We start from the raw sequence: 17,152 nt of genomic DNA on the forward strand, positions 1-17,152 counted from the left end.
AAATTAACTACAGTTGTGTTTTTACGAATAAAATACGTTTAATTTCATTCTTAATAACGTGGACGAAGTCATCACAGTCGTAGGTAAAAGCTAGTATTATTTACTGCTTTTTTTTTCTATATTAACTTGACATATATATATATATATATATATATATATATATATATATATATATATATATATATATATATATATATATATATATATATATATATATATATTAACTTGACATCTGCACTATGCTATAACACACGTAGTGGAGTTGTAAATTTTATTTTTGTTTTTCAGTCAAGCTGACCATATCGTGAAGGCAAAGGAAATGCTCTGGGCAACATTTCAGTATTACATCGACAGGGATCTTGGGAATATAGAATATGAAGAAACCGTAAACGTGTCTAGGTTTAAAGTCAGACTTATCAAAGCCATAGGAAGGTTATTAATCGAGGCCCATAGAGAATATATCGAAGGGAAGAATAGAGAAGAGAGTATAGAAGAATTTAGTTAAATTTAGATTTACAATTTAGAAAAATAGTTTAATAATTGTACAGTTACACTATAGTAGAGTACATAAAGTAATAGTACTACGAAGGGAATAGGGTTCGAGTCCCGTTAAATAGAGCTGTCGAAAGATACATTTTTCAATAAACATACCGATGGATAACTTATTTTTATATGAATATATGGTATTTTTTTTTTTATTTATTTATTCATTAGTACAAATATGTGTACATGGCGGACTTAATGCTAAAAGCATTCTCTCCCAGTCAACCATAGGGAAGTGTCAGAATACTTGAATGCGGTACTAGTAATTATTGATATACATACATACTAAAATTACATATATAAACGAATAAATATATATGAATAACAAATATACTTACACATATATGATATATACTGTATTATACACGAAATTGAGAATAATATAAAGGTATGATATAATATGACAATTGATCAAAAATGCTCACGTTGTTTGTATATATACTTACCTGTTATTTATTTATTATTGGAAAATCATCATCATCAATCATCATCCATTAAACATACATTTATGTTATTTATGTATACTTTATTGACCACATTGACAATTGACAACAAAAAATGTTTGATACAAAGAGCGAACATATTAAATTATGGTTTAAATTATATATTTTACAATATAATAAGAAACTTTCATCAGAAAAATCACAATTTTGTTTTAATTTCTTGTTTCTACTATATTAAGAAATTGGACGACTAGAATGTTTATTACGTACACACAGCAAATTTACTCTTTCATTATAGACATTTACAATCTATTATTGTCAATTTATTTTAATAATATGGAGAAATCAGTTCAGGGTACAATAGGACTGATATACCTGAAGAAGGTAAAAGCCCTTAAAATATTATAAAAAAAAAAAAAAAAAAAAAAAAACAGAGATTTAGACATATTTAGGCACATATTTGATTTAAATTTCGTTTTTATACTGTTTAAAGCGTTATAACCGTTGGCATGAGCGTCATCCTCATAATCAGCCATTAACTATTGAACATAAGTCTCCCTCTATTGGGGGGTTTTGGCAGTAGTTGGCTTGGTGATGTTTTAAGAAAGCCGCTGCTGCCCATCCCTCGACTATTAAGTTCCCTTAGTCGTCTCTTACGACACCTACAGGAAAGGATGGGATGGCCTATTCTGTAGCCAGACCACACAGCAGTGTCTGAGCATGCAAAAAATTATTTATCGATTCCAATCTATACCATGACTAGAATATAGAATGATTATAATAATACATAACAAAACAATCAGAATATGTAATCTGTGAATATTTAAAAAATAAAATAATGTCTATTTAAAAAAAAGTAAGTTTTATTTACAAACAGAAATTACATGGTTATATATATAGACTACAGCATAGGACTCTTCAGAGAGGGGGGGAGGGATAAGGTCAGCAACGCGCGTAATACCCCTGGTATTGTTTGCCACCTCAGTGGTATAAAAAAAAATAGAAATTGCAGGGAACGGAAGCCATAACATAGTAGTCCTCAGAAATGGCAACGCATGAGAGGTACCATGGGCATAATATCACTATTATTCTGTGATGAAAATAGTGCAATTCATATCTGTTGGTGATGGTTATCACTTTCAATCAGGTGGACTGCTAAATTACATAAAATTAAAGGTATCCTCATAAATTACACAGAATGGAAAGTAAATTAGTGTAGGTCATATATCGAAGGAAGCCTAGACCAAAGATTTATGATTAAATAAACAATCTTCTATCTAAAAAAGGAGGCAAGAGTTATAAATGTAGGAAACAAGAGACTTATGTATGGATATCCGCAATAGGTGGTGAATTTACAGGGTACAGAGGAATAATACCGAGTCTTCAGGAATGACAACGCATGGGGGTATCATGAACGAAACAATATACTCTGTTATATCTATGGTACTGCTCATGTCTATAGGCGACGATTACCGCTTTCCATCAGATGGACCGTCGGCTTGTTTACCATTCTAAGTTGAATAAAAAAATTTACTTGGCTTAGATTTTGGTGTATGGTTTGAAAAAAAAAACATTAGGTACCTGCTTCTGTCAGTAGTACCCACTGCCCATTCATACAAAACCCATATTTATTCTTGTATTTATTAAATGAAATAGGTATATGGGATACTTTTTTAATAGAGGAAAATAATGTTGTTGCAAACCTATTGTTTAGTATCCTCTGTCGCGCCGCCGTCCGACCTTGATAAGGACTAACGCAAATTCTTCTACGAACAAGACCGATTTGGGGGGGGGGGGGATTGTTAGTAACTGGGAGGTTAGTCTCCATTACTATCCATATACCCTACCAGGTCGACCTCCACGCGGTTCCTGAAGGTCTACTATGTAATGTCTTCCGAATTTTCGAAATCGAAATTTCAAAAGAAACACAAATTTGATGTTAAAATTGCATAATACACTCTGTTTCAACATATTAACCCTTCTTTGCATAATGGTGGAAATTTCCATCATAACTGAATGCCCAAAAATTATATAAAAGAACAAATTACCTTTTTAATGTCCATTGCAGAAAAAAAAACATAGCTGTCAAATTTATTTTTTTAACCATTTAAAAAAAAGTTATGCAAAGATGAGTTAAAAATGTTAAAGGATCGTTCCCTTGGACATTTGTAGTAGTATTTATGACAAATTAAATGTTAAACTCTATTTACTGGGCCAAATTCAGTATGAACAAAAACACGAAAATTGAGACCGTAAATTCGAAATTACTTTTTATAGCAGACCCTTCTATTTTCATCTTCTCTCAATGGTGTCCTCGCTGGTATACTAAAAAGGTTTGTGGAATTACCGCTTAATTTTTAAAATAAAAAAAAATTGATTAATATACTTTTATTAAGAACAAAATACAATGTTATAAAAGGAACAAATCATAAGTCTTATGGCTTTACCGTGTACCGCTACCATCATATCGATGATATAGGTAAAATTACAAGACATTAAACTACATCAATCAAAACTTATCAATAATGGCATAGCCACTTAAAAAACAATTAGGCTGTGAATAGAGTATGGTACATATTATTTAGGTAATATCTACATAATAGAAATATTACACAATCAACACTTAGTATAACATTGTGTGCATGAAATGTAGGTTCTTTTATTTTTTTTTATACAACTTATAATGGCAAACAAGCTGACGGCCCACCTGATGGAAAGTGGTAACCGTCGTCTATAGACATGAGCAGTACCATGGAAATAACAGAGTATACTGTTTTGCCCATGATACCTCCCATGTGTTGCCATTCCTGAGGACTCAGGTGTTATTCCTTTGTACCCAGTAAATTCACGCCAAGTACCAGTATGGGAAAATTCTTGTTTTTTTCTCTTAATGAAGTCGGTCGAAATGTGATTACAAGTTGACAAAACTTGAATACCCTATCTATAAAATTAAAAATGATGAATGTCACCATCTTTTTGCCAAAATCAATGACATTTTAGATCAGCAAATGCAAATTTATCATAAACTATACATTAAACAAAATGTAAATGCACTGTTAATAAAATACAATATATGAAAAAATATAACCAAAAATGCCCAAAAAACATAACCAAAAATGCCAAAAAAAACATAACCAAAAATGCCCAAATTCAATAATATAATAGGATGGGTATATAAAAGTACATATATTGACATGATGGTATCAATATAAGGCTTTATTTTTAATTTAATGAAATGATGTCATGAAATATCACATATTTTATAACAAATGTGATATCAACATATTATATGTGTTATCAACATTCTGTTGATATTCTGATTTCATTAAAATATAAAACAAGTGATTTGAAAGTTATTTAAAACAAGGTTAGTAGAAAAATATATATGTAGGTAGTATTAACTATTCTGTGAGATAATGTAATACTTTAATAATTTATATTTAATTTAAATTAATCTAAGTGTAATATTTAAATAACAGTCTTAAATCAGTCTTGCGTTCGAGTCTCATAATTGTTGTTATTCTAGCAGTCTCGGTGATCAAACTATAAGGTAATATATATTTCTATAATATAGTTTATTAAATTCTAAATTAACATATAGTATAAACAATATGTAACATATTAATTTAAAAAAACAAAAGTAACTGCTGAGTTTCTTGTAGCTTCTTCTCAGCAGATATTTACATTCCAAAACTACACTAGTCATAAGAAAAAATATAAATGCAATGAAATAGTGAACAATATTGAGTTATAGAATCAATCTATCCTTATTTATTAATCCTTACTTAAACACTTTTATTATATAAGAAATACTCATTTCCTTATTTACTAATATTGAACACATGCATAGAAGGCTTATTTAATATATATCTATATATTCTAAGAAGTGATTTATTATAAGTTTGTGAATTTCATCACACAATGTAATTTGGTGTACTTACAATTAATGAAATACAAAATACTGAATAGGTTATAAATACTGAGTAAGTAGCTACACAGTGGTTTTTTGTGACAATCTATATACATCCTCCAGTGTCTTCAGATAATAGACTTTTCCATTGTCCTCTTTGCAAGCCTTGACAACGCCTTTTTTAAACCACACGTACTTATAGTTATGTTTAATTTTTAATTCTTGTTTTGCATGCCATAAAATTGCCTTATTCAGTAAGGACATTTTTTCCCTAACATACACCACCTTTTTATTATTTTCTTCTGGCATAATATCTGTAACAGTGATCGAGGTGTTTTTAGCCATTGCAATCCATTGCTCTTGAATATTTTTCCCATTTAGCACCACTTCTATATTTCCAACCCGGTCTTCTCTGCCTTTAAGGCGACGCGAGTTTTTTATGCCATCTGTTTGTAGATTTAATTTCTCTGCCACTTTTTGCACCAATTCGTCTACGTTTTCATCGTCGTGAAACGGTAAATTATATATTTCTATATATTTAGGTAAGTTCTTTGGTCGCATTTTCTAAACTTTTTGTTCTACTACACCTACCCTGTTTTCTCCTAGTTTCTGTTTTTGTTTGTAAGTTCAATATTTTTTCTTTCCAAATTTGTTGTTTTGTTTAAATGCGTTTATATATATAATCACTTCGTCTAGTTTTGCACTGTGAATTCTGAAAGAATATTTTAAGTCTTTCTACTAGTGTAATGATTTATAAATGATAATTGCAGACTATGGAGAATTTTAAAACTTGATGTAGTTTTAATTGATTGACATTGCCAGTGTTGCCAATACCGAATACCGATATTCAAATGTTACACAGGACTGCATTTTTTATGAACACTTACATATCTCCGTTTCATCACATATCAATATCACAAATATTCACATTAATCAATGCAAATTGTTATCAATATCATTCATTTATATTTAAAAAATTAAGTGATGAGACAAACTGAAAAAGTGAGTTACTAATAAATATACCATTATAAGATAAATAAATCTGTCTTAATAATTATAACACAGGCGAAAAGCCGAGAATGTAGAAAATAATGATGATAATCCCTCTAATATTAAAATCCTCTCCGAGGCTGAAACATACCGGTGTCTAGGCAATATCAGTGTCTATCTAGGAGGATTTTTTTGCGCAAGTAACAAGAATACTAAAAGTTCCTTGTCAGTCCTGAATAAATATTGTAACGAATAAAATAAATTGAATTGAATTGAATTGAAAATTCGAGCTTATAACAGCTGGGTTATACCCATACTCCTTTACACTTTTGGCATAATTAGATTGTCTTAAATAGACCTTGGGATCAAAAACGCAGCACAAATATGATCCTCCATAATAAACATTACCCAAAGTTATCAGTCATAAGGCTATACATCCCGCGAAAAACTAATAATCTGGACTAATTCAGCATTAAGCCAATGCACAACTGTATGATTGACAGCCTCAGGGTATATTTTCTAAAGAAAAAAGAAGAAAGTATGCATAAAGTGGTCGTATAATGTGACAATGGATTCACCTCTCTTACTTTCGCCAAAGAGGATTGACAAAAATCCGAAGTACAAGGCACCTCTCAAGAGGAAACCATATGGGAAAATAAAGAGTTACACAAAAGGTCCTTATAAGTCCTTTACAACCCTTAAGTTAAAATTAAGACTTTCGTGCAACAATTCTGTGTTCTCTTCGGAGAAACCGAAGTTTTTATATGTGCAATATAGGATCAGATGATTAGGGGAAAGAGCATTCTGAAGAATAGCATTTAGGGTATCTATCTAGCATATTGCCATCCCAGAAAGACGCTCAGCCACGTTCTTTCGGGTTTAACTCATGTCAATACTGAGTACTTGCATAAGCACATTTGTCTATAAGTATCATTTGTATCATTTATTTAAACATCATATAGTATCATCATATCTATTCGCGCAGCAGATGATCTTAAAGAAATAAGTTATAAAAAGTAGCCGGTGGTTCAGGACTGTTTCTTATGAGTCTATGGGCAAGGCCTACGTCCATCAGTGGACGGATAATGGCTGAAATGATGATATATATAATGAATAGGGATATATATTTACATTATTACATGTATTACATTTTCATATTTTGAATAGATAGAATTTTCAACATGCCTCCGATCAAACTGCCTGGAAATGCCTGCAATGCCTGGAAGAGATCGCTTTTAGCAATAAGGCTGTCCATTGTTTTCTCACTGTGATAATTTCTTGTAATCGTTTGTATTGATAATAAGTTTACTATTATAATTTTTTGGAGGGAATAAGAAAGAGTAGGTATTTATCTATCTGTAACATTTTTTTTTATGTAACGCGGGAGTAACTCTATAGAGACAAAAGTAACGCAAAATGTTACAAAAATAACGCAATGGCAATACTGAACGCTACGAATTCTAAGACCAAATTATAAATGAATGTCAATGTTATTCCTTGTTCTTAAATGCCGATACGGTTTAATCCTAAAACAATTCCAAAATCTTTGGTTTAATCCCTAAACCCTAGATTAAAGGATTATGTCGAGTAAACCTCTATCATATCTCAAATGAATTAACAGCGACAACCGGTCCACATATAAAACGCTCAATATTATCCATTCCTTTTTTTTTTGTGGGTAAAATGGAATGGTAACCCGCCTACGCTATTGAGATACGCTGGCTGAGCACCAGTAACAAATAATACGTGAGGATGCAATTAGGATTTCTCGTGGTTCTCTAGTAACTATCACAGTTAATTCTTGTTGAATTCGTTATGATGGGTTAACTGACCTGTTTCCATCCTCACCTATCTTCTCACATATACCAATAGCACAGATGGGGTTACCATTCCATTATCAGTTACTAAATAAAAAAAAAAGACTGTTTATACAAGTGTTGTCTGCGGTCGAAATTCTATGAAAACGTGTGTGTTTTCGGTTAATTTTGTCTGGATAAAGCAGTATTCAAACTAAATAAAAAGATAGATACCTACATATTACTTTATAAAACAGCAAACTCTAAAAAAAGGCCATTAGCATAAAATACCCAGTTAGTGATATCTTATAGACGCTGGATAGGTAAAATGTTTTAAGTGCCACATTGTCCAATATTGAGTTTTATATATTTAGCTGAGTTTTTAGTTCAGTCTTGAGTTTTTTTATATATGCCTACAGGATGGAATCAAAATCTGTCATCCCTTCAAACTCTTCAAGAAGACATTCGTTCTACCAGGAAAATTGAACATTTTCAACAAAGTAATATGGGTCGACAAACTATAAATAACTTTGAATCGGAGGGGAGAAGGAATTGTTAGTAATGGGGATTAGTAGCCCCATTGCTAGCAATATACTACATATATCAGGTCGACCTCCTCGTGGTTCCCCCTAGAAACCATCGTGATTGATTTATTGTTAAATACGTCACGGTGGGCTAACTGACCTGCTTCATACTCACCTATCATCTCTCAGTGCCCTGCCAATGTATACCGATAGCGCAGGCGGGGTTACCATTCCATTATCATTAATAAAAAAAAACTGTATTTTTTTATGTTTGTTATGTCCATTGTTATGTTATGTCCATGGTACTGCTCGTGTCTATAGGCGATGGTTACCACTTTCCATCAGGTGGACCGTCAGCTTGTTTGCCATTCTAAGTTGTATAAAAAAAAGCAGGTCATTTAGCCCATCGTGACGAATTTTAAAAAGATTTAATCACGATGGTTTTCTGTGGGAACTGCATAGGTCAATCTGACAGGGTATATTGCTAGCAATAGAATTGCTAATTCCTATTACTAACGATCCTTTCTCCACCCACAGATGTATGTATGTACAGTTAGTTTCCAGTTTTTAGTAACTTATACATATTTGAAATATTACACTGTATTGCATCAGATCCACAGCGAAGCAATTATTAAACATTTAAAATAAATACGTCATAAGTAAGTCGGGCCATTACTACCAAACTCTGTCTTGGGTATTTCCAATCAAAAATTCTTCTTTTTTTATAAATAATTAAATTAATATTGGCTGCAAATACTGAGCAATTTTTGGTTGTCATAATAGAATATATGTAACTAAATATATGTGGAGAGAAAGCAGGGACTGTTAATAATAGTAGTATTATATTATCTGTGGTAATAGCTTTAAAACGTAAAAGTCGTTTGCTTGGGCACCACTGTCCCATTCGTGTTTCAACTGTCAAACAGCTGTGTTTGCATGGCTGTGTTTCGGTTTGAAGGGTGGGATATGGCAGTGAATTTATAGGGTACAGAGGAATAACACCTGAGTCCTCAGGAATGGTAACGCATGGGGAGTATCATGGGTGAAACAGTATACTCTATTATGTCCATGTTACTGCTCATGTCTATAGGCGACGGTTACTACTTTCCATCAGGTGAGCCGTCAGCTTGTTTGCTATTTTAAGTTGCATAAATAAAAGCTATTCTGTGATAATCGTGTTACAGTCTCATTATAGGGAAGGACCTTTGTCCAGCAGTGGACAGTTAACAGTTGACACAATGGTTTACTTATTTATGTAAGGATAAATCACATTCAATTTATGTTCAAATAAGGCTGCTTTTGTCTTCGTAAAATTCTGTATAAGACGCTTTGGGCTTTATTTAAAAAAAAATACATTCTGAAAACGGTAAAGTCCATTGGATAAGTAAATGCGGATGCAAAGAATAAGTAAATAATGACGTAAGTACCTATACTACGTTCGTAATGAATGGCCAAACCATAAGGTTCTTATGATCTACTCGAAACATTATAATTTTTTTTTATACAACTTAGAATGGCAAACAAGCTGACGGCCCACCTGATGGAAAGTGGTAACCGTCGCCTATAGACATGAGCAGTACCATGGACATAACAAAGTATACTGTTTCGCCCATGATACCCCCCATGCGTTGCCATTCCTGAGGACTCAGGTGTTATTCCTCTGTACCCAGTAAATTCACGCCATATCCCACCCTTCAAATCGAAACACAGTCATGTAAACACAACTGCTTCACGGTTGAAACACGAATGGGACAGAGGTACGCAAGCAATCGACTTTTGTACAAAGTCTCCCTCTGGTAAATTAATAGAAAATTTGCACAGATACCACTTTTAGTGCCTCGACATAGATTGGTATTGTACAACAAGAATTGTTACTACATGGCAGTTAAAATATATAATAAGCTAGCAGCCCGTCCCGGCTTCGCACTGGTGGACATTTTTACAACATTTTAAAAAGTGGTTGTTGTGACATAACGATAATAGTTGGATATATAGTATCGCGAAGTCTTTTGTAGTTATTGATATTTTCTTTAATATTGTAGAACATACTTTTGTTCTATCACCAATAGTTTCCGCAGCGCACGCGACGAAAGATATTTTATAGCATTTTTTTTTACACCTTGAGTTATGTTATTAAAGTTTTAGTAAGTATCCCTAATCTTTTCTAGCAATAAATATAACCTATGTTACTCAGGGTGAATGTAGCTTTCTAGTGGTGAAAGAATTTTTGAAATCGTCAAAATAGTTTTTGAGTTTATTCATTACAAACATACACACAAATCTTTCCTCATTATAATATTAGTGTAGATTACCCACACAATACAGAGATCTGACAGACAAAAAATTTAATGAAAAATTGGCTTATTTATTTTTGATGAGTGAAAATGGTATGGTAACCGCCTGCGCTAACGGGATACGCTGGCGGAGCACCAGTGAAGGGCGATAGATGAGAATGAAAACAGGCCAGTTAACCCATTATGATGAATTCATGAGGACTTAACCATGATAGTTTCCAGGTGGAACCGCGAGGAGGTCGACCTGGTTGGGTATATTGCTAGCAATGGGATTCTCAGTCTCCATTACTAACAATCCCTTTCTCCGCAAATTGGCTTATTGAGGAATGTTTTTATTCACTTGAAGACTACTTTAATGCAAAATTTTAACTTTAATATTTATATGTATTGCATTTGGTATAGATATGTATTTTTTTCCTCGTTTATTAATGTTGGGAAGCGGTTTTTATTGGAACTCACTGATAATCAACTGAGACGCATCCGCTGTGTGCATCATGTCAATTGATATGAGGAAAAAGGAAATGTTCGTAATGGGGATTTATTACTCCATAGCTAGAAATAAACGCTATCTTTTAGATCTCATTACTAATAATCTTTTCCCTTTTTCATACTACTATGGTGGCAAACAAGCATAAGGCCTGTCTGATGATAAATGGGGTTACCGTAGCCTCTGGATGCAGGTAATACCAGGGACTTTTTTTTAATGGATGGCAATGGAATGGTGACCCCGTTTACATTAACGGTATACACTGGCAGGGTACCAGTGAAGAATGTAAAAAGGCAGGTCAGTTAGCCCATCGTGATGAATACACCTGGAATTCAGCACGATGGTTTACAGAGGGGACCACGTGGAGGTCGACCTGATAAGGTATATTGTTAGCAATGGGACTAGTAGCTCGTATTACTAACAATCCCTTCCCCCTACCAGGGGAGGGAGCGATTGTTAGTAATAGGGAGATTAGTCCCCATTGCTTTCAATACGTCCTATCAGGTCGACGTCCACGCGGATCACCCTGGAAACTATCGTGACTAATTTATTGTTCAATTCGTCACGATGGACTAACTGACCTGCCTTTTCATCCTCACCTATCATCTCTCACTGGTACCCCGCCAGTATATACCGACAGCCCAGGCAGGGTTACCATACCATTTCCATCAGCTCCTACCATGGCTGTTGCCGACCTTTAAGAAACCTTAATACATCATTTTTAAAGAACCTCGCCAGGAAGACCAGTCCAACACCTGAATGTTCGCGGAACAAAACTCCTCTGAACCTACATTGTTTTTTTTTTTTTTTTTTTTTTATAAAACTTAGAATGGCAAACAAGCTGACGGCCCACCTAATGGAAAGTGGTAACCGTCGCCTATAGACATAAGCAGTACCATGGACATAACAGAGTATACTGTTTCGCCCATGATACCCCCATGCGTTGCCATTCCTGAGGACTCAGGTGTTATTCCTCTGTACCCTGTAAATTCACGCCATATCCCACCCTTCAAACCGAAACACAGCCATGCTTCACGGTTGAAACACGAATGGGACAGACGTACCCAAGCAATCGACTTTTGTACAAAGTCTCCCTCTGGTATTTGTGCGGTATTGTGCGGTGAACATTCCGGTTCTAGGGTGTGAGGGTGGATTCTCAAGTTGTATTAGTTCGCCTATTGTAGCGTGTTCACAATGGTCTCCAGGAAGGACATAATCGTATGAAATTCGACATGTCATGGTTTATTGAGGCGAAAGAATTATTGCTAATGCATATATAACAGCTCCATTACTAGGAATATACATCATTAAGTCAACTTCCACGCGATTCCCCCTGGAAACCATTGTGGTTATTAAATTCGTCTCAAATAGCCAACTGATCTGCTTTTATTCTCACTTATCATATCTCACTGGTGCCCCAGCAGCGCGCCGTTAGCGCAGGCAGGTTAAAGTAGTGTTATTATTTCAACCATTAAAAAACTATTTTTCTTTTATACAACTTAGAATGGCAAACAAGCGGACGGCCCACCTGATGGAACGTGGTAACCGTCGCTTATAGACATGAGCAGTACCATGGACATAGCAGAGTATATTGTTATGCTAATGATACCCCCCATGCGTTGCCATTCCTGAGGACTCAGGCGTTATTCCTCTGTACCCTGTAAATTCACGCCATATCCCACCCTTCAAACCGAAACAAAGCCATGCAAACACAGCTGCTTCACGGTTGATACACGAATAGGACAGAGCCACCCAAGCAATCGACTTTTGTACATAGTCTCCTTTTGGTCACTAACGTAACTTAAGGATTTCTTAGTAGTGGAATTTAACATCTCCATTGCTAACCCTGTTCTTCGGGTAGTGTGTTAAAAACTATCATGGATTCCTGGTAAATTCGTCACCATAAACTATGTGACCTGACTATCGGGGAGAAGAAATTGTTTGCAATGAGGTCTAACTGCCCCATTGCTAGCAATATAACCTATCCTTTTTAATAACCCTATTACCATTCTATATATATTGAATTATTAAACTCATGTTAAAAACATATTTATATGAAAAAGAATATAAAAAAAGAATAATATAAAAAATACAAACACATATGTATATAAAAAAGACCGGCTAGCCAAGCTGCTAGCAACAGGAACTTTTCTTAAATTTGCGTAAAACGGAATCTCCCCTCAGCCTAAATCAAACGTCACATCACTCACTTCATGACGTCATTAAAACTCAAAAGTCAAGATCAAAACAAAACAAACTTTGCCATCGTGAGTTAGGTATAGGTAAATAATTACATAGGTATTATATTTGTTTTGTTTGAGCGATTAATTAATGTAAATATTAAATGGCGATTATAATAAATTAAACACGTTTATATAGTCATTGCGCAGCAAACAGAAACCGGTCAGTCTTCCTCGTACGCGGTGCGTGACGATTGTCTGCACAGTGCTTCGCGCGATGACTACTACATAACGAAATTTTTATTAAATTAGAATAGTATTTCTTTTTTATTTTGTAAATAAATTAGTTGTGAACATTGCAAACTTTATATTATATTAATTTATTGACAAAATGTGCAATTCAGTGGTAAAATTGTTATTTTGTGTGTTCTTAATTGTGTTATGTTCTGGACAAAGCAATGTCCCCCCAGTGCCCCTCAATACGCCGCCACCGCCTAATCTCCACATTGGACTAACGGAGAGGATCGGTAATTTCTCAGTGGAACTGTTATATCACACGTCGAAGATACAGAATCATACACAGAACCTGATAGTGTCACCAATAACTGTGTGGTCGGTGTTGGCCGTCATATCTGAGGGTGCTTCGCACACTACATTAGCACAAATTCACAAAGCCATTAGATTGTCATTAAAAAATAGAGAATCCACAAGAAACCAGTTCCGAAACATAGCTCAATACCTATTAGTGAACACAAAAACAGTGGAATTAGCCAAGATCAATGCGATCTTTGTAAACATAGACAATCTCCCGTTGATTGACTTTAGAGCTCTAGCGAAGAATTATTATGACACAGACCTGGTGCCATTGAACTTTACGGATTCTCAAAATGCAGCGAACTCTATTAACCGTGCCATCTCGAATGTCACACATGGACGAATAAAGGATTTAGTTGACAGTAGTATCTTCCGGAATGCTCCAATGGTTCTCACAAGTGGCCTGTATTTCAGAGGTCAGTGGACGTTGCCATTCAATGCCTCATCAACGATGCGAATGCCGTTCTTCAACAGTAAAAGTGAAAAGATTGGTGAAGTGAACATGATGTATAATCGCAACACATACCCATTTGCCAATATTCAAGAATTAAAGGCACGAGTCATAGAAATACCGTATGGTGTGGAGAATAGGTTATCAATGCTTATCATGTTACCCCACCCTGGAGTATCAGTGGAAGATATGTTTTTCAACTTCTACAGAGTGACATTGGACAGAATCTTTGAGGAATTGAAAATTGCTAAAGAAGAATACGGTGATGATGAAGTGGACTGCTTTATACCACGCTTCAAAATTGAATCTAACCTCGACTTGACAGAAATACTGAAGAATCAATTTAATATTGTTGATTTGTTCGATGAGAACAGAGCACGGTTACCGTTTATGGCACGTACACCACTGTACGTATCGAAGATAATACATAAAGCTGAGATTGAAGTGACAGAAGAGGGAACAACTGCGTCTGGAGTTACGTTAGCAGAGTTCAGTAACCGTATTGGCACAATACGTTTTGAAGCGAACCGTCCGTTCACTTATGTAATTGTAGAAAAAACTACAAATACAATTGTTTTTGGAGGGTTCTATCAACAGCCATCATTATATTAACCTGATACCCTGTAGTTTATTGCAAATGGATGTTATTCTAAGTCAAAATGCCACACAATTATTGATCAGAAAGAATATATTAATATTGTTGTCATAATCCATTTAAAACAAACTAGTTTTTTCTTTTCTAAGAAAAAAAAAACATGTTGTTTGTGTAAAATATTACTAATATTATAAATGTCAAAGTTTGTAAAAAAAATCATATAGATGTTTATAAGTCAACCACACTTAAATTTCAAAAATGAATTATGGACTTAGATGAAATTTGTTATACACATTTATATGAGCAAACCTGCAGGATATGGCTAGCAAATTAATAAAATTATCTTGTTATTATTGTATTGAATAGTGGATCTATTACAAGGACTAAACGTGAATTTATAAAAGTATATAAAATAATAAAAATACTTTTTTTTTTATTATTTTATATACTTTTAACAACTACTATATATTATATAATTGGAGCCATGCAATTTATATAGAAAACAGCCATCTTATGGAGATCCTACAAGAGATAGCTTAACTAAAATCCACTTATTTGATGCATAAATAGGTGTATAAATTAAATAATGTTATTGATCCAGGGTCCAGGACCGTAACTTAACCCAAGTTTAAGGTAGGGCAAAAGAACTTTTAGGTGGGGGAGAATCCATAATTAAGAGACTTCGAAAAAGTGAATCTATATTTTTTGAAGCCTTTCATTTTAAGGTAGGGCATTGGACCTTTTAAGGTAGGGCATTGGACCTTTTAAGGTAGGGCATTGCCCCTCAATGCCCTCCCTAGCTACGGCCATGCCAGGGCCCGATCTAATTATTTTGCCGCCTCGGGCAATGAATAACTGTTTTAACTTACATTCATTTTGTCGTTTTAGGCATTTATCCAGCTGGCCTCGCCCTTGATTGTGCCCTGTGTTTTATAAGAGATTTTAATTAACACGTTGGTTAGTTAAATTGTGATAATTTACCTAAATTATTATATTTCGAAGTTTACACCGGCCGTGGTCACTAGTAGACCTATGTTTGTTAATTGAATTAAATATGAATAAAAAATCTTTGTTGTAAAAAGTAAAATGTCGCTCATTTGATGTAATATAACTGGCACATTATTTAGTGTACTAGTAAACTCTTAGGTAGGTATACAGAGGCGGATTTAGGGTCTTAACAATTATGAGTTTTTGTGTATTATACATCGGCTTTTGAAGTGTCTATTAAGTAAGGATCCAGGAATAATTGAGTAGAAATATTATTGATATTAGATTAAATATGTATTTTACCATGATATAAAATGTTTGTAGCATTTTTTGACAGCCCTACCAACCTGTATGCTGGTTGTAAGGTAAAAGCCCTGTTGGGTACATAATATATAAACAGGGTACGTTTTATTTGTTACAGCACTGAAAAAAGAAAGTACTCTTATAAGAATGTTACTTTTACCTTTGTACTTTCTATTTATTGTTACGGTATATATGTATTTAGTTATATCATAGATTTTTACACTATTTTACAAACATGAGGCAGCTATGTTCAATATTATATTAAGAATTTGAGCAAATTAAGTATACCTACCTATATAAAAATACTATTAAATGCCCTTTATTATATCCACGAGGTATTGATATTATTTAGAAATATTAGTATTTAATATAAAAAAAAATGAATCTCCAAATGAGTCGCTCGAAAAACTCGAGACTGGAAGGATAAGTTTAGTTCTTTTTTTAAATATTCGTTGTACTCCCAGGAATGATCTTTTAATGAACATTTTTTTTTCTTTTTTTCATTTAAACTGTTCCTAGCTGCCAGTATCAATTTTTCTTACAAATATTGACGTAAAACTGGTTTTAACAACTCGTCTTAAGATATTCACAAAAAACTACTTAAATAATGACAAAATAAGTACGAAACCAATAGAGTGTACATTGTTGATGGCAAAAATAATTAATGGAGATATCGCAGACAAAAGTCCATATCTCTAATTTTTTTTGTTACCAACAGCTTTTAGCAAACGGATAGAGCACTAGAGAGAATAGCAACAAAACTGGGGCTTTCGTTTAGACTTTAGACCAATATGGAATAATGTATTTGTAATTCTGTACATATATTACTTATATAATTATAAAATTTAAGTTTAAGCTCTCTATTATATGTTAGAACTTGCATTAGAAGGAGATTCAGCTTAGATATATATTTTTTTAAAGTAAATTTAATATCTAGTAACATTTATGTTAATTTTTTTATGCGCATGAAGGGTATAAGGGGCGACACTACTATGTTATGTTTATGGCACTGTTCATGTCTATAGGCGATGGTTACCACTTTCCATCAGGTGGGC

The 17,152-nt window shown here is 33.8% G+C and overlaps 3 protein-coding genes across 3 annotated transcripts in view; 2 read left to right on the top strand and 1 right to left on the bottom strand.

The window, feature by feature from the left end:
* LOC113516547 (ATP-dependent RNA helicase DHX30-like) overlaps positions 1–1,841 on the top strand; it is a 30,027-nt gene extending 28,186 nt beyond the window's left edge. Inside the window, exon 21 of the mRNA XM_052896762.1 lies at positions 289–1,841. Coding sequence (XP_052752722.1) covers positions 289–505 — 217 coding nt within the window. The 3' untranslated portion in view covers positions 506–1,841. The remainder of the gene's footprint in view (positions 1–288) is intronic.
* Positions 1,842–3,664: 1,823 nt separating this feature from the next.
* Positions 3,665–5,724, bottom strand: LOC113509424 (uncharacterized). The gene has a single exon (XM_052896769.1). It carries the CDS (start codon positions 5,455–5,457, stop codon positions 4,978–4,980), a length of 480 nt encoding a protein of 159 aa, XP_052752729.1. The 5' UTR covers positions 5,458–5,724; the 3' UTR covers positions 3,665–4,977.
* A 7,619-nt stretch (positions 5,725–13,343) lies between these two features.
* Positions 13,344–16,943, top strand: LOC113509434 (serine protease inhibitor 77Ba-like). Its single transcript, XM_026892776.3, has one exon. It carries the CDS (start codon positions 13,559–13,561, stop codon positions 14,822–14,824), a length of 1,266 nt encoding a protein of 421 aa, XP_026748577.1. The 5' UTR covers positions 13,344–13,558; the 3' UTR covers positions 14,825–16,943.
* Positions 16,944–17,152: the final 209 nt, after the last annotated feature.

This window comes from Galleria mellonella, unplaced genomic scaffold (genome assembly GCF_026898425.1).
Source record: "Galleria mellonella isolate WM207_F2 unplaced genomic scaffold, CSIRO_AGI_GalMel_v1 utg332, whole genome shotgun sequence".
In the NCBI taxonomy this organism is placed as follows: Eukaryota; Metazoa; Arthropoda; class Insecta; order Lepidoptera; family Pyralidae; genus Galleria; species Galleria mellonella.

Excerpts from the sequence above, each read along its gene's own strand:
- LOC113509424 (XM_052896769.1), bottom strand. The coding sequence starts at position 5,457 with ATGCGACCAAAGAACTTACCTAAATATATAGAAATATATAATTTACCG.
- LOC113509434 (XM_026892776.3), top strand. The coding sequence starts at position 13,559 with ATGTGCAATTCAGTGGTAAAATTGTTATTTTGTGTGTTCTTAATTGTG.